Source organism: Labrus bergylta, chromosome 2, assembly GCF_963930695.1.
Source record: "Labrus bergylta chromosome 2, fLabBer1.1, whole genome shotgun sequence".
In the NCBI taxonomy this organism is placed as follows: domain Eukaryota; kingdom Metazoa; phylum Chordata; class Actinopteri; order Labriformes; family Labridae; genus Labrus; species Labrus bergylta.
The window spans coordinates 34,647,118-34,668,257 of record NC_089196.1 but is presented as its reverse complement, the minus strand read 5'-3'; the positions used below and the strand labels follow the sequence as shown (position 1 = coordinate 34,668,257).

Genomic DNA, 21,140 nt, shown 5'->3' with positions numbered 1-21,140 from the left:
AAGGGTTGAGGCTGGACTGAATGTCACTGTGTAGTGATATGCAAAAACAATAAAGGATCTATCAATCCATCCATCTAGAACTCACAATGACTCCTTCATGAAGACTGAACGAGATGTCTCTAAAAGCAGAATGTAATGTGTGTTCGACTCTTTTGAGCTATGAGGTATGATGTCTTATGTTTATGATATGTTTAGACCACATTTGAATTGAGGAACATCTCTGTATAGTGCTGCCAGTTTGAGCTCATGATAGTCATGTGAAGGCTAAAAGTGATTTGATGTGTTACATTAACGCTCACTGGACTTCTATAGTTTCTGATTTAGTGACTTCTGAGGATTTAGTTTGTAGTTGACCTCAGTGTTTCTTGTATTGTATTCCTGCCTCTGTGTTTTTCCCTCCGTGTTGGTTGCCCTTCTTCTTCTTCTTCTTTGGATTTTATTGGCAGCTGGCATCCAAAAAGTTGCATTACTGCCATCTGCTGGATTTAATTATTACTCACATTCCTAAATCCTCCTCAACAAACCTGTTCTCTGTTGATTGCCCTCATTGTCTTCACCTGTGTTTGATTACCCCTGCGTCTATTTAGTCTCTGTATTCCTACCCTAGTGTTGTCAGATCATTGTTGTAGTTGAGTGTTGTTTGTTGTATGTTGGGCCTTGTCAGATGTAAGTTTTGCTCCTGCTCCTTTTATTTCTTGTAGCCACAAGTTACCTTTTGGTTTTTGTTGAGTAGAAAGTCTTGTCTTTGACTTTTTGTTAAATAAATATTTTTTGTTGTTCTGCGCTTGGGTCCTCCTCCCTTGTTTTCCCACACCCATGACAGATTCTGTTTACACTGCACTCTGTGTTAGACTACAAATTGTGCACACATCTACACATTTTGAATTTGATAGTTTTATATTCTACTATATATTTTTAATTGTTTTTTATATTTTGATCTTATTCTATTGAAGTTGTCAGCAGGAGCTCTGTTGTTTTTCTTTTGTTCATTTTTTTTTTTTTTACACCACAACACCAAGTCAGATTCCTGTGTAAATGTACTCTGTAATAAATACCAACTCTGATTCTGAAGAGTCAAGAACCTCGTTTTACGGTGGAAAACCTAAACTTCAATCTAGAATCCTCTCATCACCTCTCATGTTGTGACTCGTTGATTAAACACTCTAAAAATGAACAAAGAAGTCAACGTACATATGACTGTTAATTTCATCTTTACACACTTGACATAGTCAGAATTATTGGAACTAAATCAATATCGAGGTTGTGCATGTAAAAGCACACATTTGAATCTACAGTATTATCATAGGATTAACCATCAATGATGAAGAACACATAGTGTCACCCAGTCAGGAGTTGGAGGCCCAGATCCTGGGGGCATCGAGGTCGAGCTCAGAGCACAGTGGAAACATAAATGAAATTCAGTCACACAATGTTTACATTCTAAACTTTATTGGCAGCTTGGTTTAAAGGATATGTAGCTTAGTAGTAGTAATTAACTGGATCAGGATTAAGATCATTTGCTACTAGGACAATAATGCTAATAGTGGTGAAGCTGGTTTGTACGGCAGAGTGACTATTTTTTTTTACATGTCAAATTAGAAAAGAACTTTAAATGGCTCCTTTACACACTGTTTACAATTTGTCTGGCATAGTGAAAGACTCATTAAATGTTTACCCCTTTTTAAAAGTGAAATATTCACAATAGTAGCTCAAATAAAAGTCAATATGAAACAAACAATGAGCTCAACTGCAGTTTGAGTTTCAAAGAGCAAAACTCCACAAGCTCCAGTCTATTTACTGTTCATGTGATTTTAAACATGTATGTAATGTTGTGAAATTCATGCTAAATAATCGTGATAATGGTGAGAACGCGATTTTTTTCTTCCTATAACTGGAAGGTCAGACAAGAATCCAGCAGTAGACCTAGATATATGACCTCAGAAACCTGACTCATTGACCGACTATTGATTTTAACATCTAATGCACTTAATGCAGGATGCCGACCAGAAGAGAAACATATAAACGTTTTTTAACGATCAGTGTCAAAAACAAATTCTCGAGCCAACGTGCGATGTGTTGATAATTAGTCTGAAACGAAACTCGCTGTTCACACATGTAGCTCAGCCTGATGATGTCAGGACATTTTAGGAATGCAGTACATCTTTTAAAGAGGCTATGAAGAGAATATTATTTTAATCAATGACATGTTAAATATGAACAAGTTCTGGTTTGTATTTTGGTAAGAAATAGAATTAAAAATAATCATCACATGAGAAGAATAACTGCAGCATTTCTTGGTAGCTTCTGACCTCTTAAACATATATATAACTGAAATGAACTATGATGTGATTCCTCTGTCAGTCTCTGATGGATGAAGCTCCACGCACAAGATGGTAGAGGTTCATCCTCTGTGGATCATGAGGACACAGCTGCTCCTCTCTGCACCACCAGCGTCCTGATCGCTCACATTCCATCAGAGATCATCAGCAGCTAATGAGAGAAGAAGAGAGATCACAGAAATAATTTTCTACACTGACTCCCTTCATCAGCTGGAAGTCATCAGATTCCCCCACAGCGCTGTAACAAAGCTCAGCCCCCACTCCACCTTTGTACTTTGACACTGAACCACAGAACGGTTTTATATTGGTGTCTGAGTGGGTGATTTTACATTGAGTTAAGGGGGCTTCCAGGCTTTGGTTGACCCCACACAGTCTTTGTTAGATGGAAACCTGAGCAGAAAACGATTGTTCAGAAAGAGATGAACTCTAGAAAAATAAGCTCTATGACAGGACATGAGGAAAATACAGAGAAAGATCTGTTCAAATCAGCTCCACAGCTGACTGTGTGATGGTCTGACTGAAACTGGGCTCACAGACTCTGACATGGACTCCACTTTGAATGTAAGCAGCTTCATGGCTTCTGTCAGAGCGGATGGTGACAGTGAAGTGAAATAAATCACTGGGAGGAGAGTTAGGCTTGTTGATCGATCACTGTGGTGCAGTCGTGTTACTGTGAGGGAGTGACTGTGTCTGACTTTCATAAAACAATCACCACCTCAAAGCATTCACTGAATGAGCTGCTAACAACGTTCTTCCAGGGACAGAAGTTTCAACACATCTCTCTTCATGCTCTGAAGATCAGGTCTTTGTAATCCCTGCAATCCAAACAAAATTAGAAAGAGTTCCTAAAAGCAGCTTGATAGGTTGATAAAAAAAAAGGCTGGTTCTGTTTTAGGCAGGCATCTGGACTCACTGAGGATTGAGGTGGAGAGACACGTGTGGAGGAGAGGGTATATTATATTGGCCAACGTTAGCCATCCTCTCCACAACATCATGGCAGGAGAGAAAAGTAGCTGCAGTGGACGGCTGATCACACTGCCCTGCAGGACTCAGAGTTTCAGATCCGTGTAGCAGCTAATGACTGAGGGTAAATGGTAAATGGTAAATGGACTTGAGCTTATATAGCGCTTTTCTAGTCTTCCGACTCCTCAAAGCGATTTTACACCGCACGCCCACCCATTCACACCCTTTCACACACTGATGGTAGTGGTTGCTATGAAGTATCATCCATCAGAAGTAACTAATCCCATTCATACACCGCCACTGAAGCAGCGGGCGCAATTCAGGGCAAACCGCCTTTCCTCCTTTTTGTCAAAATAAACATCTGTCTATCTATCAATCTATCTATCTATCTAGATAGCTTAACTGAGAAAGGAATGGATTCGTTTTTGAAGCGGTTGTGTTTACACAGAGGAACCCTGTACCTTCTCCCCGAGTTCAACAAAACATACTCGGGGTGCAATACATGGGAAGTGTCCGATAAAATTCCTTTGGCCTGTGTGATGGTCGCCTGCTCAAAAAGATCCTGGGGGGTAAGAGGAGCACGCATCCCAATAATCTTGCCCCTCATTTTACATAATGAGACATATTTTCGGACCAAAACTAAATTAGTTATGCTCACAGACTCTGGTTTCTCGTCTGTCATCATCATTAGGACAAACTAACATCACTAAGTTGACGATCTTTTAATCTTTATTAAAACCGATCATAGATTTCAGTAAAACGCTCTGAATATGAACTTTAATGAGTTTCTGTGTTCATGCTGGTCGCTCCTCTCATCCGTTTGAGAGAAGCTGAGTCAAACGCCACTCTCTGCTCGTAAAAATCTTTTGAACCGCAATGCATGATGGTATATATTGCTCGCATAGTGACCATCGCTCATACACTACTTTTCAAAATGCATTGTAGGATACATTGAGTGGACTATATAGGGTATGACCATGCTCACTCAGAATTCGGACAGCACTCCAAAATGGCGTGTCCACTATAGAGTGCTCTGGGTCTACTTATCAGGTTGATAACCAGCTTCGTGTGACTGTTCAGCACGATTTCTTATGTCAGGGTTACAGAAAAAAACCTGGGTATGTTGAACTCACTTCGAAGTATAGACCCCAGAAAAATCGAAATATATTTATGACCTGATATATGGAGGGTTTACTAAAGAACACTGAGAGACTGACCTCAGACTCTCCAATCGATAGTTTGGATTCTTCTCAAGATCACGCAGCAGCTTAACTCCCGAATCTTGCAGATTGTTCCCTATCAGGTCCAGCTCTCTGAGATGGGAGGGGTTGGACTTCAGAGCTGAGGCCAAAGAAGAACAGCTGATCTCTGACAACCTGCAGCGCCACAATCTGAATAAAGAATAAATGAAGAACAATAATGTATAATCCACTCACATGTGTTCAGGTTGTGATGAGAATCTCAACATCACCTTGTTCTGATGAATACAGTTTTCTCTAAATGATTAGAGTATCATTTCTGATTGTGTAATCACAAAACCTAAATCCTGCAAATGTCTTCATGATTCCAGTTCTTAACAGAACCAGAGGAAACCAGAGGCTTCATGTGCACATTGTTAAACCTTACTTCACATAGTAATAAAAACATTTTCACATCAAATCTCTAAATTATTCAGCAACTTTGAAAAACAATTGAGGATGTTGATTAAAATGATACAAATTAATGTCACAGTCAGTGATCTGACCTCAGAGTCTCCAGTCTGCAGTTTGGACTCTGCAGATAATCACACAGCAGCTTCACTCCTGAATCCTGCATTTTCTTGTTGTAGCTCAGGTCCAGCTCTCTGAGATGGGAGGGTTTGGACTTCAGAGCTGAGGCCAGAGAAGAACAGCTGATCTCTGACAACTTGCAGTCCCTCAATCTGAATAAAGAATAAATGAAGAAGAAAAATAATGTATAATCTACTCACGTGTTCAGGTTGTGATGAGTATCTCAACATCACTCTGTCCTGATGGATAAAGTTTTTTCTCTAAATGATTAGAGGATCATTTCTGATTGTGTATTCACTAAATCTAAATCCTCCAAATGTCAGCACAACATTCATACAGCTGATCATGTGCACAGATGATTAACAGGCTGCTGTTCATTATAATCTTAGGTTTGATTTTTATTTTATTTTGATATACTTTATTAATCCCAGAGGGGGAATTTGGGTTTACACTCTGTTATATCTGAGGATCGTACTATCTGTTATGGCTATAGATTTGGATGTGTTAGTTAGAAAATACTATTTCTATATTTCATATTTTTGTATCTATGTACATTGTTTGTCTTACAGATTGTAAGAGAATAATGCAATCTTGTAGTGGTTCTGTAGATGTAAGAACTCAGAATGTACATTAAATGTGAGTATGGTGACATTATATGCGTTCTTCCGCATATAATTTTTCGATTTTTATGAAGTAAAATCAGTTAATTAAACATGTTTAAAGAAATGCAAGCGTTTCCCCCCCTCCCCTTGTTACGAGTGGGAGAAACTCTCCTAGGGAACATGGACAGAAGTAACAGACGCTTCCTATCAGTCTTGCTCCATCTTACATTTAATTCTATTGTCTTTGGTCCCCAAGAGAGAGGGTTGATCGTGCTGGTCTGATCGCTACTTTCTAGCTCTCCCCCTTAGTGTTTTTTTCCCCACATGTATCACCACACGTGAAGCTTTACATGTTGTTTTCGTAGTTATTTTTATTCATCATCTTTCGCAAGCAATTAATTTTCTTTTTTATAACTCAAGTTAATTTAGATTGGCCATCAAAGTTGTCTTGAGTTAAATTAATTTTTGCAAGAGTAATTTTTTTATCAACTCGGAGCAACTGATACCAGCACGTGACCCAGAAAACGAGTTTCAACCGCTGCTGGCCACCAGTCTCCACCAAGTCGATTCCTGGTTAGACTGCCTCTGCAGTTATCTTTCAGCCTGGGACCATGAGTTGGACCACCCCGGAGGGAATAGCAGAACACTGCTTCAAGTAAGAGCTTTCTTTGTTGATGTCGAGTGGATAAGCGGATCAAGGATCTTCCAAACTTCTTCAAAGCAAGAAGTTAATTTAGCCTACAGCGGGCTTCGAGACCAAAGAATGGGTTGTGTCTATAATCAAAAGCGCTTAGTCCAAATTCCTAATCCAAATTTTTTAATCACATTTTTCTTTAATCACATTAAAACCGTGTCTTATTTTACATTACTTCGTCATATAACAACACCATACCAGTTAAGTCAGAATAAAAACTATTCAATTTCATTATCATATGCCTTGCAATTTCATTAGTCATAGAAATGATACTCATTGATATTTACCTGACCACTCCCTTTGGCCAGTTTCTAGCTTTCACTAGGTCTCAATCTAGTGGTTGTTTTGGTTAACTGGGTTTGAAATAGTTTTTGTATTATTAATACGCTACATATTTTCACATCAAATCTCTAAATTATTCAGCAACTTGAAAAACAATCAAGGATGTTGATTGAAATTATACAAATGAGACAGTCAGTGATCTAACCTCAGAGTCTCCAGTCTGCAGTTTGGACTCTGCAGATAATCACACAGCAGCTTCACTCCTGAATCCTGCAGCTTGTTGTCACCCAGGTCCAGCTCTCTGAGATAGAAGGGGTTGGACTTCAGAGCTGAGGCCAGAGAAGAACAGCTGATCTCTGACAGACTGCACTCACTCAATCTGAATAAAGAATAAAAGATGTAAATGTAGATGATAGTGAGCTTTATGCATGAATGTGTGATGTTGTCCACATGAACACACAGATTTGATCATCATCTGTTCACCCCAACATTGAAGGACTTTATTAGGATGCATTCATTCTTTAGTTCTTATTGATCATTTTTAGATTTAAACACTCAAAGTTCCTGTGATGAACTTTCATTAAAGTTCAGTTTTGGCGCCCCCTGTGGACAAAGTGAAACCTCTTATCTCTTTACTGATCTTGTCCTGTACAATATTCCCTAACAAAACTCATCCTGCTTTCTTTGAACTCTACAAACTACAAGTCAGTGTGAATCTCTTCAGTAGAAAATGTAAATAAAGACTTTTCCAGACTGCGTCATGTGATTCTCCTCATGTGACAGCGACCAGGTGGAAACAGACAGACTTTCAAAAAGGACTTTATAATGTTGTAGGTCTCATTGACTTTATCCAATCATCAAGAGAAATCAAGATTAATTTTAGTCTATTTCATCAGCAGATCAAAATTCCTCACAGTACGTTTCAGATCAGAGAGTTGATTTCGATATATGATCATACAAAAACAAACCGTTTAAAAAAACAAGAAAGAAGACTCAAAGACACACACACACTGACTGTGCATTTCATATATAGCTTGTATGGAAGTTACGAAACAGTGATTAGCAGATCCTAGTCAGTGGACTCAGGAGGTCAGTGGGGGCTGGGAGCAGAGCTGCTCCTAATGTTAGCTTCTTTCATGGTGTTCAGCTTGTTTTAAAGAGCATATTGCAGGTTACATTTTTTTGTAAATTAACACTAAACATTGTCTGATAAAGGCTGTAGAATAAGTCAATGTTTGATTTGATGTGTTATACAACACTAAAGGGCAAAAAAGTGGCCATTTTCAGTATAGCTGTTTAGAACACTCTTTTTTTCAACATGACTGACTCTGCTTTGATCCAATGTGCAGTAGGTGGCACTGAATGAGAGCGGGAGTTTCGGGTCGTGTTTATTGTGTTTCTTCCATTGTATAACATTTAATTTGACCAGTCATTAAGATGGTTAAATATTGTTTAAATAATGTTTCACTAATAGGAAGAAACATGGAGATAGCTTTCGTGCCTGGGTTCGACCCTGTGGTTTATTAATTTCGGAATTTTATTTTTAAGTTATTTTGCTATAAATTGCTAACTGGTGTCTTCAACCTGCAATATGCTCTCCAAGGTTAGGATAAACACAATGTTCATCATTCCTGAGGTGTTTAACAGTAGCACAGACTCAAAGAAAAAAAAGGTGTCTGACCTCAGAGTCTCCAGTCTGCAGTTTGGACTCTGCAGATAATCACACAGCAGCTTCACTCCTGAATCCTGCAGCTTCTCGTTCTCACTCAGGTCCAGTTCTCTGAGATAGGAGGGGTTGGACTTCAGAGCTGAGGCCAGAGAAGAACAGCTGATCTCTGACAACCTGCAGTACCACAATCTGAATAAAGAATAAATGAAGAAGAAAAATAATATATAATCCACTCACATGTGTTCAGGTTGTAATAATAATAATAATACATTTTATTTATAAGCGCCTTTCAGGACACACAAGGACACTGTACAACAATCAACATTTTAAAAACAGCGATGGATAAAAAAACAACAGCATACAATAAAGAAATGGAATTGTGGACAGTGGAATTGCAGTTTAAAGTGTCAGAGTGAGTAGACGATCTTGAACAGATGGGTTTTGAGTCTGGATTTGAAGATGGGGAGAGAGTCAATATTGCGAATGTCCGGTGGCAGAAAGTTCCAGAGCTGGGGAGTTGCAGAGCAGCTGAAAGCTCTGCCCCCCATGGTGCTGAGGCGGGCAAAGGGCACGATGAGGTGGATGGAGGAGGAGGATCTGAGGGATCGGGCTGAAGTGGCGATGTGAAGAAGGTCAGACAGATATGGAGGGGCGAGGTTGTGGATGGCCTTGAAGGTATACAGGAGGAGTTTGAAGATGATTCTTTGCTTCACCGGGATCCAGTGGAGTTGCTGTAGGATGGGGGTGATGTGATGGTATGAGGGGGTTTTGGTGACAATACGGGCAGCAGAGTTTTGAATCAGTTGGAGCTTATGGAGGGATTTATGAGGAAGGCCGAAGAGGAGAGAATTACAATAATCAATACGGGAGGTGACGAGGCTGTGGACAAGGATGGAGGCAGTATGGGGGCTGAGGGAGGGGCGGAGACGGTTGATGTTTCGTAAGTGGAAGTATGTAGACCGGGTAATGTTATTGATATGGGATTTGAATGATAGTGTGCTGTCGAGGATGACACCCAGACTCTTAACCTGAGGGGAAGGGGAAACTGAGGAGCTGTCAAAAGTGAGGGAGAAACTGCCAACTTTGGATAATATGGATTTAGTGCCGACGAGAAGGATCTCGGTTTTATCACTGTTTAATTTAAGGAAGTTTGAGGAGAACCAGGATTTTATTTCAGATAAACAAGAAGTGAGGGAGGAGGGTGGAAGTGTGGAGTTTGGTTTACTGGAGAGGTAGAGCTGGGTGTCATCCGCAAAGCAGTGGAAAAGTATATTGAATTTCCGAAAAATATTGCCAAGGGGGAGAAGGTAGGTGATGAAGAGAAGGGGCCCCAGGACAGAGCCCTGATTTCCCTTGATTTCACTAATCAACAGAACCAGAGGAAACCAGAGGCTTCATGTGCACATTGTTTTCAATCTTCAAAACTTGCTCTAAATCAGCGATACTCAACCCGTGGCTCTCTACTTGTGGCTCTTCTGGAGAAAAACGCTCGACTCTCTTTAACATCAAACAAGATTAGAATACAATTTTGGAGTGCTCTCCTTATTGTTTTTCTCTTTTAAGACCGACCCTTCTGGAAATATAAAGCCCCAAAAAATAATTTTTAAAAATAAATGTTTTTTCTTTTTGCAAGTCACATTACTGTGTTTCCATGGCCATGTACACACCCCCTCCCCAAAGTATAAATGCTGACCTTTTTTAAATCTGTATATCATACCCTTCACGTACGCACAAGAGAGAGAGAAAGAAGGGAGAGAGAGAACTCTGTGGGTACATCCCTCCTCTAAATGCACTGATTGAGATGGGATGTCTCTTGTTAACCTGAAGCTTCTCATGCCTTTGTTTCAATATTTTTCTGCAGCTGATGGTGCCGATGCTGTCCTGCACTCATGGTTTATAAGTGTTGTAATGTGCATCATCATCAACAAACCTCCACACATGCCGTGTGAAAACGGAGTAACGAGTACATTTCAAAACACACATAATCTTATTTGAGTGTCTTTAGCATACTGCTAATGAATATTGTCAAAAAGCATAAACATACAAAAAACAAAGCTACGAAAGAGGCGTTTTTTGTATATGTGTGTGTGCATAAGTGAGTGAGTGTGAGTAGATAACTCTGCTCAAACACTTTTAGGAAAGAAAGGGACATTTTTGGATTGTGGCTCTTGAGTCTAACGAGGTACCACTGTTCTAAATGATCAACTTTCTGACTGGTCCCACCTGCCTCCTTTGTGTTTCTTTTTTAACTCTTCAAGCAGAACTTGGATCTCGTGTTGCTGTGACACTTTGGCCTGTGTTAAACTGTTTATGACTCTTAGCTCTGTTTGAATGCTAACCACATCACCCAGCTGATGGAGTTCACTCTGGACCAGTTACATCAGCACTGACATCATCTTGTAACATGGCTGGTACAGATGGAGAAGCTAGCAGAAGGTAGCAATTAGATCAATTAAACACAGTTCCTATTATAGACATATATATATATATATTTTACAGTCAGTGATCTGACCTCAGAGACTCTAGTCTGCAGTTTGGACTCTTCAGTCCAGCAGACAGCTTCACTCCTGAATCCTGTAGGTTATTGTTCTGACTCAGGTCCAGCTCTCTGAGATGGGAGGGGTTGGATTTCAGAGCTGAGGCCACGACATCACAGTGAGTCTCTGAGAGTCCACAGTCAGAAAGCCTGTTGTAACACATATAATAGAAAAGTATTACAAATAAAAGAAGCGTTTGATATTTACGTCTCACATTTGATGATTAAACAGTTTGACATGTCCTGTTATGTCTTAACTTTACACATCAGTGGAATCTGTCACTGATAAGTCTCATCACTCGTTTTCAAGCCTGCATATTTTTCATCTTTAATGGTTTACTAAATGCTACGATGAATGGAAACAAATATAGTTTTATTTAGGATTACATCATGTCTATAGTCTGTGATCTAAAGTGTGATCTATTCAGATGACTCTCTGGATTAGAAACCATTTGAAACTCATTGAGCAGTAACTCTTGAGGAGGAGGATCTCCTTCTCGTGCTGTCTGGCTCATTTCTATAAATAGGAAAAAACAGTGACTGCTGACGAATGATCCAGAAATCAAACAAGTGAGCAAAGAATAAAATGTAGTGAAGTTAAGGATCTCCTGCCAGAACAGTTTTTCTGTGATCTACCTGCTGAGATTTTAAGAGATGATGCTCATGATTGATTTGGAAGGGGGCGCTTACGGCATCTGATATCTCCCTTTTCAGGGATTAACACTATTATCCAACTCAATCGCTTCTTTGGGAATTCCCCCCCTGAATGTGTTCACAAAAAAAAACTGTCAAAGCAATTTTTGAACTTAGGGCAAAAAGCTAAAAAATTACGACTTACTATTTCTACTGGACATTAACAGTTGAACAATATTTGGTGCACAGTGAGGAAAAATAAATAACTAAATTAGTACATGACACTGATTTATAATGCTCATTACATTTGGACTTACTCTGCCTTCCTACAGTTCCTCATAGCTGGTATCAGTCTCAATCGTCCCTGCTCTGATGTGTTGTACTTCTTCAGGTCCAACTCATCCAGAACCTCCTCTGACATCTGCAGCATGTAGGCCAGAGCAGAGCAGTGGATCTCAGAGAGTATCTCCTCTGAACTGTTCTCTGACTTCAGGAACTCTTGGATCTTCTGATGGACTGAGAGGTCGTTCATCTCCATCAGACAGTGGAAGATGTTGATGCTTCGGTCAGGAGATATTTTATTACTTTTGATCTCCTTCAGATTGTGGGTGACTCTCTTGATCATTTCTGGACTGTTATCTCTCCGACCCAGCAGGCCTCCTAAGAGTCTCTGGTTTGACTCCAGAGAAAGACCATGAAGGAAGCGAACAAACAGGTCCAGGTGACCATTGTTGCTTTGCAGGGATTTCATCATTGCTCCATTTAGGAGAACATCAAGAGTTGAATCTACATATTTTTCTCCCAGAAAAGCCTTCATAACTGATGTGTTCTTGTTGGTGAAACAGTGGAACATGTAGAATGCAGCCAGAAACTCCTGAACGCTCAGATGAACAAAGCAGTAGACTGTTTTCTGGAAGATCACACACTCTCTTTTGAAGAGCTCAGTACAAACTCCTGAGTACACTGAGGCCTCTGTGACATCCAGACCACACCGCTCCAGGTCTTCTTGGTAGAACATGATCTTTCCTTCCTCCAGATGTTCAAACGCCAGCCTCCCCAGCTTCAGAAGGACTTCCCTGTCAGCCTCCATCAGTTCATGTGGACTCTTCTGATGTCCCTCATCATACTTGTTGTTCTTCCTCTTTGTCTGAACCAGCAGGAAGTGTGAGTACAGGTCAGTCAGGGTCTTGGGTAGCTCTCCTCTCTGCTCTGTGCTCATCATGTGCTCCAAAACTCTTGCAGTGATCCAGCAGAAGACCGGGATCAGACACATGATGTGGAGGCTTCTGGATGTCTTGATGTGTGAGATGATTCTGTTGGACAGATCTTCTTCATCACTGAACCTCCTCCTGAAGTACTCCTCCTTCTGGGCGTCAGTGAAGCCTCGTACTTCTGTTATCCTAGCAACACATGAAGGAGGGAGGTGAATGGCTGCTGCAGGTCGAGAAGTTATCCAGATGAGAGCGGAAGGGAGCAGATTCCCTTTGATGAGGTTTGTCAACAGTGTTTTTAACGATGACTTCTGTGTGACATCAGACACAACCTCCCTGTTTTTGAAGTCCAATGACAATCTGCTTTCATCCAGGCCGTCAAAGATGAACAACAGTTTACAGAGAGCAAGCATCCCTGCTGTGACCTTCTGTAATGTTGGATGGAAAACATGGAGCAGCTCGAGAAGACTGTATCGCTTATCTCTGATCAAGTTCAGCTCCCTGAATGAAAGCAGGATCACCAGACTGATATCTTGGTTCTCTGAGCCCTCTGCCCAGTCCAGAGTGAACTTCTGCACTGAGAAGGTTTTTCCAACACCAGCGACGCCGTTTGTCAGAACAACTCTGATGGGTTTCTGTTGGCCGGGGAAGGCTTTAAAGATGTCCTGGCACTTGATTGGAGTCTCATGGAAGGTCTTCTTTTTAGAGTCTGTCTCAATCTGTCTCACCTCATGTTGGGTGTTCACCTCTTCACTCTGTCCGTCTGTGATGTAGAGCTCAGTGTAGATCCTGTTGAGGAGGGTTCTACTTCCTGTTTCATCACTTCCTTCAGTCACACGTTCACATCTCCTCCTCAGACTGACCTTGTGTTCATCTAAAACCTCCTGCAGACCTCTATCTACTGAAAGACAGAATGATAGAATCTGCTTACTATTTTCAAATGTTAATGTAAAAGAAGTAAAAAGAGTTTTTATTTCTATACTTTTTACATTTACCAATAAAAGTCCTGTATTAGGAGGAGATCACAGAAGCAGAAAGGTGTACAGTCTTACTTTGTTCAGTGCTGCTCTGACTGACTGGCTGCAGTCCAGGTCTTGATCTGGATCTTTTTCCACACTGAGAACAGGAGGAGTCTCCTGGTGAACCAGACTGGTCCCAGTATGAGAACCGGTGTCCACAGCTGGTAGAGACGGGATCCTTCAGGACGTCCTGATACACAGGACAGGGCGGCTGCTGCTCTATAACATAAGTCCTCTTCGTCCCCCTGTGAAGACATGTCTTTAGAACTAAACTGATCGTTGACTGATAGAAAACATGCCCCAATCCCATTCTATTGTCAGCCTAGCCAACACCTATTGTTAGCCTGATGCTAACCACTAGATTACCCTAGCCCCTAAGCATTAATTGTTTCGTATGGCACAACAAATAAATTCTGATAACGTTAATCTCTTTGAACCATAAACTGACGTTTATTTATTTTTCATTTAACTTCTCAGATGAAAAGGGCACAGACACGTATGTTGCGGAGGCTACCGCGAGCAATGTTAGCATGTTCGCCCCTGCGACTGCCAGCAGCCCCCGTCCAATGTCATCAGCTGATGCACAAGCACGAGGTCAACAATTGTACAACAAACAAACAAATCCAGATACTACTGGTAAAGAATATTTATTGTTACTTCACACTGTGTTCCTGTATTTATTCTGGTGTGTTTTGGCGTTCAACGGTCATCGACTGTTACACTGTCACTTCAGACAGCTGAGATCGGGTTAGTCGACCTTTGAACTGAGGTTAGACGTGGTGAAACATTTTGAATCACATTGAGGTGGATCAGCAGTATTAGGGTGCACTCACACTATACCCAGTTCCCCCGACGACTGCCTCCCCTCCCCATTCCCCTGCTGGCCTGCACGCACACTGCTCCAGGACTAACCGGGCCTGAGCACGGTTACCTCTTGCGCATAATGATGAATTACAACACATGTATGGCTTTATGGAATCATGAAGCGTGCTTAGTTTACAAGACATGCGGACAAAAAAATAAACGTGCGGTTTATTCTGCGTCTGCACATCGAAAAACAACAAAGAACCTGACAGCAACTCTACAGACTTAGATACAGATACAGCCATAACACTCCGGGATTTTACTTCAAGCTTACGTTGTGTTCCCGTACTTTGCTTGTTCATGAGAAACCGTACCATCCCTAAGCCCACTGCTTCCATCTGTGCCAGGGCCAAGGCCACGGATCGGAGCACTCACTCAATTCTGAGTCAAACGAACTGGACTTTGGGGGTCAAACATACCTCTGGGTTGGATTATTGTAATTCTCTTTTATCAGGGTGCTCTTCAACTAGTCCAAAATGCTGTAGCTCGTGTACTGACTAGAACAAGGAAAAGGGACCACATTACTCCTGTATTGGCTTCTCTGCACTGGCTACCTTTAAAATCTAAAATATAATTTAAAATCATTTTCTCACTTACAAAGCTCTTAATGGTCAGGCATTATATTATCTAAAAGAGCTAATAGTGCCGTACTACTCTTCAAGAACATTATGCTCCCAGAATGCTGGCCTGCCCGTGGTACATACAGTCTCTAAATGTACTATGGGAGGTAGAGCTTTCAGTTATCAGGCCTGCTCGTGGTACCTACAGTCTCCAAATGTACTATGGGAGGTCGAGCTTTCAGTTATCAGGCCTGCTCGTGGTACCTACAATCTCTAAATGTACTATGGTAGGTAGAGCTTTCAGTTATCAGGCCTGCTCGTGGTACCTACAGTCTCTAAATGTACTATGGGAGGTAGAGCTTTCAGTTATTACTTAAAGGATATTGGCAGGTGCCGCTGTCCAGGCACACAAAAGAAATTTTTGCGTTTGTGACTCCATCAGGTTTGTACTCTTACAAAGTGATGCCTTTCGGGCTTAGAAACCATCTGGCGACGTTCCAACGGTTGATGAACCGCGTTATGTTAGTGTTGGAAGGCTGTTCTGTGTGTTTGGATGACTTGGTCATTTACATTGACACTCGCATCTTCGGTGCATCCGTACGCTCTTGGAGCGCCTTGCGGAGGCCAAACCCGCTGTAAACTTGGCAAAATTGGAGTTTGCGATGGCGTCTGTGGCTTATCTTGGTCATGTGGGGGGGCATGGTTGCGTTGCTCCTGTTGAGGCCAAAGTTTTGGCAGTCTCTAAATTTCCTCAGACATCAACCAAAAAAGAGTTTCAGCATTTTTTGGGGTTGCCTGTTTTGCTTCGGTGGATGCCAGCCAGGTGAGAGCTGGTGCCGTCCTACTTCAAGGTAGTGACCAGGGTGTGGTGAGACCAGTCAGCTTCTTTTCTAGAAAGTTAAACCATCACCAGCTTAACTATTCTGTTAATGAAAAAAAAGCGCTGGCTTTGATCTTGGCGCTAAAACACTGAAGTGTATGTAGGAGCAGTGCCCTTAGTGTTCTTTGCTGACCATAACCCCTTGACCTGTTTGAATTCTCTCAGGTCTCCAAATCAGAGGCTAATTAGGTGGTCATTGTTTTTTGCAGGCCTATGATCTCAACATTAATCATAATAAAGGAACAGATGATATCATAGTGGATGCTTTGTGCACACTTGCTATGAATTATGTTTATTTGAGTGCAAAATCTGTCATTTATGCTGCCTTGCTGAATAGTTGTTTGCTCTTAATCTGCTTCCCAGGTATTGCTGAGAAGAGGTGGGGTTTTGCAGCCTGCCATGGCTGGCATTTTAATGAAGGTTGTATTTATATTATTATTATTTGTATTCATGCAGTTACACTTTTTATACTTAGGAGTAAAATTTAGATATACTTTAGAATTAAGTTATTTGTTGTTTATGCATTGTTGGCTATGTGCCGGTGGCTCCCCTCAGACCACTGGCTTTATGGGGGTGAGTGTGACGACCCCTGCTTAGAGTGTGTTCGTGTGTTAGTACGAATTTTCATGAAATTCATTAATCTTGTAACTTCGTGAAATGTATTATTCAAGTCTGCCTACCACCTGTTAACACTCCTACCTTTAGGTGTCTGAAGCTGTAACCTTATATGAGCGAAGCACCCAAGTAGTAGCAGATCTATGTTTGGATAGGAGCCAAGCATATGTTGTCAGCAACTGTTTGCTAGACAGAGAGTCTACATCTGTTACGTATACAAATCAGTGTCATGTCATCTTTATTGTTTTATGGTGATGCACCCAAATGGAAAGGAATTTGGGGGTTGCACCTTTTTGACAGAATATAAGCAGCACTGTGAACACTGTTACTTTGTCAGCACTTTGTCAGTCAAGTGATTTGGAAGCGTGCTTGTTTGATGAAGTTGTCTGACCTCGGCCGATTAAATGGTGTTATAATCTCCAGTCTGTTTCACGATTTCTTCATTGGATTTATACAAACAGAAACAACCCCCACCTAACAGCGTGTATGTGTGTGCTCATGTGCATGTCTTGTCTTTGAGGTGCCAAGATGATGACGCATCCTGCTTTATCTGGAGCACCTGGGTCCATTGCTCCGCCCAGGATCCTGTGCCTCTTGCTCTCTTCTTATTCAGAGCTCTCCCTTTTTTGTGCTATTTTCTGTGTTTTTTGTTTGTGTTTTATGTTAATACTTTTGCAAATCACTGCTATAGCCGCCAGGACTTAATCAACATTGGTTTGATTCAACAAGTTACCTATCACAGGTGACTTCGGTCCCACACTTTATCATGTTTATTCTAACATCAAGCACGCATACAGAGCCATACCTCTCCCTCATCTAGGCCAGTCAGACCACCTCTCTCTGCTCCTTACCCCGGCATACAACCCTCTCCGGGGGAGAACTACACCCCTTACAAAGACTGTCACAACATGGACTGCTCTCAACTGACCTGGTCTGAACTACAGGACTGCTTCGCAAACACCCAGTGGGAGGTATTTGAACATCAGGACCTGGCAGAACACACAGAGACAGTACTGACCTACATCAAGTACTGCATTGAAAATGTCACTGTTGAAAAAAGCATCTGGGTTTTTCCCAACCAGAAACCCTGGATGACCAGCCAGGTCCGAATGCTGCTTAAAAACCGTGACTCTGCCCTCAGGTCAGGTGATAGAGCGCTGCACAGTGCTTCTTGAGCCGACAGGAAGAGAGAAATCAAGGATGCTAAGTCGGCCTACGAGGAGAAGGATAGAAGACCACCTCTCTGATAACAACCCACGACAGGTGTGGCAAGGTATACAGCACATCACAAACTTCAGGGGCTGCAACATCACACCTGGGAACTCATACGCCTCACTGGCAGAGGAGCTGAACTGCTTCTTTGCACGGTTTGAGAAAACTGAGCTCCACACAGCCTCACCAGCACATAGCACCGTCACACTCACTGTACAGAAGCATCAAGTAAGACGAATGCTAAAAGCAGTAAACCCCAGGAAGGCAGCTGGTCCAGATCGAGTACCAGGAAAGGTGCTCAAAGCTTTTGCAGACCAGCTCTCACTAGTCTTCACCAACATCTTCAACCACTCCCTGTCTCAAGCCACCATCCCATCCTGCCTGAAATCAGCCACGGACAGCCTCAACGACTACCGTCCAGTTGCTCTAACATTGGTCAACATGAAGTGCTTTTAGAGGCTGATTTGGAGAGACCACATCAAAGCCAGCCTTCCTCAGACCTTAGACCCACACCAGTTTGCTCATAAAGCAAACGGATCCACAGATGACGCCATAGCTCTCCACACTGCGCTGAGCCACCTGGAACACCAAGTGTGATCTGTGCTGAAATCCTTTGGGATGGGATCAGATCATTCTTCATGTTCACAGTTCATTCATTTGTTCACTCAGTTTTGAATCCTAAACTCTACAACGTGACCTCTTATCAGCAGGTTCTGTCTTTGAAGTCAGCTGCTGCTCTCATTACTGGATGTGATGTTGTCAAAGACTCACAAACACACTGACATGGTTTATCATATTTGTCAGGAAGGGGGGGGGGGGGGGGGGGGGAATTGGGACGCAAGTGCGGACCCAGGGGTGTCTCAAAGTTATCCCAGAAGGATAACCACAAAAACCACAATAGCAATAGATTGGAAAGGGGGGGGGGAAGAAACAACAAAACTGTTTAGAGCCACAACAGGCTTCCTAACCTAAATAAGGCACCGAAAAGGATTAACTAAACCACTGCTGCCAAGCAGCTGACTCAAAACCAAAATTGTCAAGGAGACCCAGAAAACACGAAACAAAAAGCAAAGGCTGCCAGGGAGACCTTTGATAACACCAAAGATTGGAGTAGACACGAAACTATCCAGCACCCCAAGTTAAACACTGGGAGACCGGCAACGGAAATCTTATGTAGAAAGTTCTTATTTGGTGTCCATACGTAGATACACACAACCACTCGAGAAACCACAGGGAGAACCTCTCACTACCTCTGAAGGTGAGATAATGAGTCAGCACAGAGCACTGGAGACTCAGGGTATATGAAAACTCCCCACACCTGGGCTTAATCAAAGCCAATCAGTGCCACACACACCTGATTGCAATGAGTTGATTCTCTCACCACTCTCACTGAGCAGAAAGAGTGAGTGCCCTCACAATATTGACTTCAATCTCTGAATTCTTTGAGAGGTGACTATTGTACAGGTGAACAATGGGCTGCCACCTCCATCATTGTATACTGATGACTCTACAAAGTGCTGGACCACAACATGAGTCTTAAAACAAAGAAAATAAAATTCAGTTTTCATATCTCACCTTCCATCAGCAGGACGTCCATCTTTAAAGTTGATAATAACATCTTTAGACCGGTCACTCTTCATGGACACACAGCTGGGTTCAGGAGAATCTGGTCTCTGTTCCTGCATCCTGATACAAACAAACAAACATTATCAGTTACTGTGAGCAGCAGATGATACAGTGATGATGATGATGATGATGATGATAATGATGATGATGATGATGATGATGATGAAGGTGGAGTGATGTGAGTGCTGAGCTGTGACATGAAGAAGAGTCATGGACAGTTAGAGATCCTCACCTCAGAGCTTCATGTTCCTCACACAGAGAGGTTTTAGAGGGAGGGACTCCCTCCTCTGTGTCCTCACACTGATCCATAGCAGAGCGCCCCCTGCTGGGAGAGCTGCACTCTGTCACTACAACAACACTGATGGAGTTCAGCTGCTGAAGTCACATCCAGTCAAAGATCTTCAGCTGTGAAGAAAACAAACAGATGAAGCTGCTGATTCACCTTCATCATCATCATCATCATCATCATCACCAACATCATCATCATCATCAGCTCACTATCAGTCTACTAACATCACATCTACCTGGTTCACCTTCACCATCATCATCATCATCACCTCACTGTCAGTCTACAAACATCACATCTACCTGGTTCACCTTCACCATCATCATCATCATCACCTCACTGTCAGTCTACAAACATCACATCTACCTGGTTCACCTTCATCATCATGATCATCACCTCACTGTCAGTCTACAAACATCACATCTACTGGTTCGCCTTCATCATCATCATTATCATCACCTCATTGTCAGTTTACAAACATCACATCTACCTGGTTCACCTTCATCATCATCAACAGTACAGGAAGCCAGAACTGCTTACTTTGGCACTTTAATCTCTTCCTCTAGAAGGAATCCAGAAGTTTTATTTGACACAATCAACAATATTGTCTCATCATATCCACCCACCTTACCATGCTGCTCAACTAATGACTGCAATAAGTTTCTCTCCTTCTTTGTTGATAAGGTATTGGCTATAAGGTCCAATATGCAGCCGAACTCTCACCCACCTAGAGACAGCTCCTCTGCTACCCCTACTGTCTTGGACTCGTTCCACCTTGTTAGCTTTGAGGATCTTATGGATTTGACAAAGAAAACAAAGCTGACTAATAGCTCCTTGGATGTCTTGCCACCTTCACTGTTTTTTAAACTTTTACCTACTATTGGTCCAGCTGTTTTATCCATTGTAAATTCCTCATTGCTTACAGGATGTTTCCCTACTTATTTTAAACATTCAACGATTCAGCCCATCTTAAAGAAGCCAAATTTGGACCCAGCGCTGCCTATGAACTATAGGCCAATTTCAAAGTTGCCATTTATGTCCTAAATATTGGAAAAAGTTGTGGCCAATCAACTCACTGCTGTGTTGGAGGAACATAACATCTATGACAAATTCCAGTCAGGGTTCCGGAAAGGGCATTCCACTGAAACCGCTCTATTAAGGGTCTCCAATGATATTTTATTGTCTGCTGATGGAGGTGATTGTTCAGTTTTGGTTCTTCTTGACCTCAGCTCTGCCTTTGATACGGTTGACCACCCTAACCTCATAAAGACACTACATGACTGGGTGGGAATATCAGGTACAGCCCTGGACTGGTTCTCTTCGTATCTAAGTGAAAGGACCTTCATTGTCTCTGTTGGGGAGTTTATGTCTGACTCCTCT

General features: G+C 41.9%; 3 protein-coding genes across 3 annotated transcripts in view; 1 reads left to right on the top strand and 2 right to left on the bottom strand.

Moving 5' to 3' along the window:
• The window catches only part of LOC109975750 (NLR family CARD domain-containing protein 3-like), a 393,020-nt gene that overhangs the window by 29,527 nt on the left and 342,353 nt on the right, over positions 1-21,140 (top strand). The gene's annotated exons all lie outside the window — the stretch shown is intronic.
• LOC136181090 (NLR family CARD domain-containing protein 3-like) overlaps positions 1-21,140 on the bottom strand; it is a 412,285-nt gene that overhangs the window by 229,015 nt on the left and 162,130 nt on the right. The window lies entirely within an intron of this gene.
• On the bottom strand, positions 1,451-19,530 carry LOC136181117 (NACHT, LRR and PYD domains-containing protein 12-like). The gene is made up of 9 exons (XM_065961517.1): positions 19,424-19,530; positions 13,751-13,962; positions 11,805-13,599; positions 10,831-11,004; positions 8,331-8,507; positions 6,855-7,028; positions 5,047-5,223; positions 4,520-4,693; positions 1,451-2,490 (listed from the first exon to the last, which is right to left on the bottom strand). Exons 1-9 carry the CDS (start codon positions 19,486-19,488, stop codon positions 2,484-2,486), a joined length of 2,955 nt encoding a protein of 984 aa, XP_065817589.1. The 5' UTR covers positions 19,489-19,530; the 3' UTR covers positions 1,451-2,483.

What these genes read in the sequence shown, in the direction of transcription:
- LOC136181117 (XM_065961517.1), bottom strand. Translation starts at nt 19,488, where the DNA reads ATGAAGAGTGACCGGTCTAAAGATGTTATTATCAACTTTAAAGATGGA. An exon ending in GGACGTCCTGCTGATGGAAG is followed by an intron (nt 13,963 to 19,423) that starts GTGAGATATGAA and finishes ATGTCTTCACAG; the next exon opens with GGGGACGAAGAGGACTTATG. An exon ending in TCAGAGCAGCACTGAACAAA is followed by an intron (nt 13,600 to 13,750) that starts GTAAGACTGTAC and finishes TCTGTCTTTCAG; the next exon opens with TAGATAGAGGTCTGCAGGAG.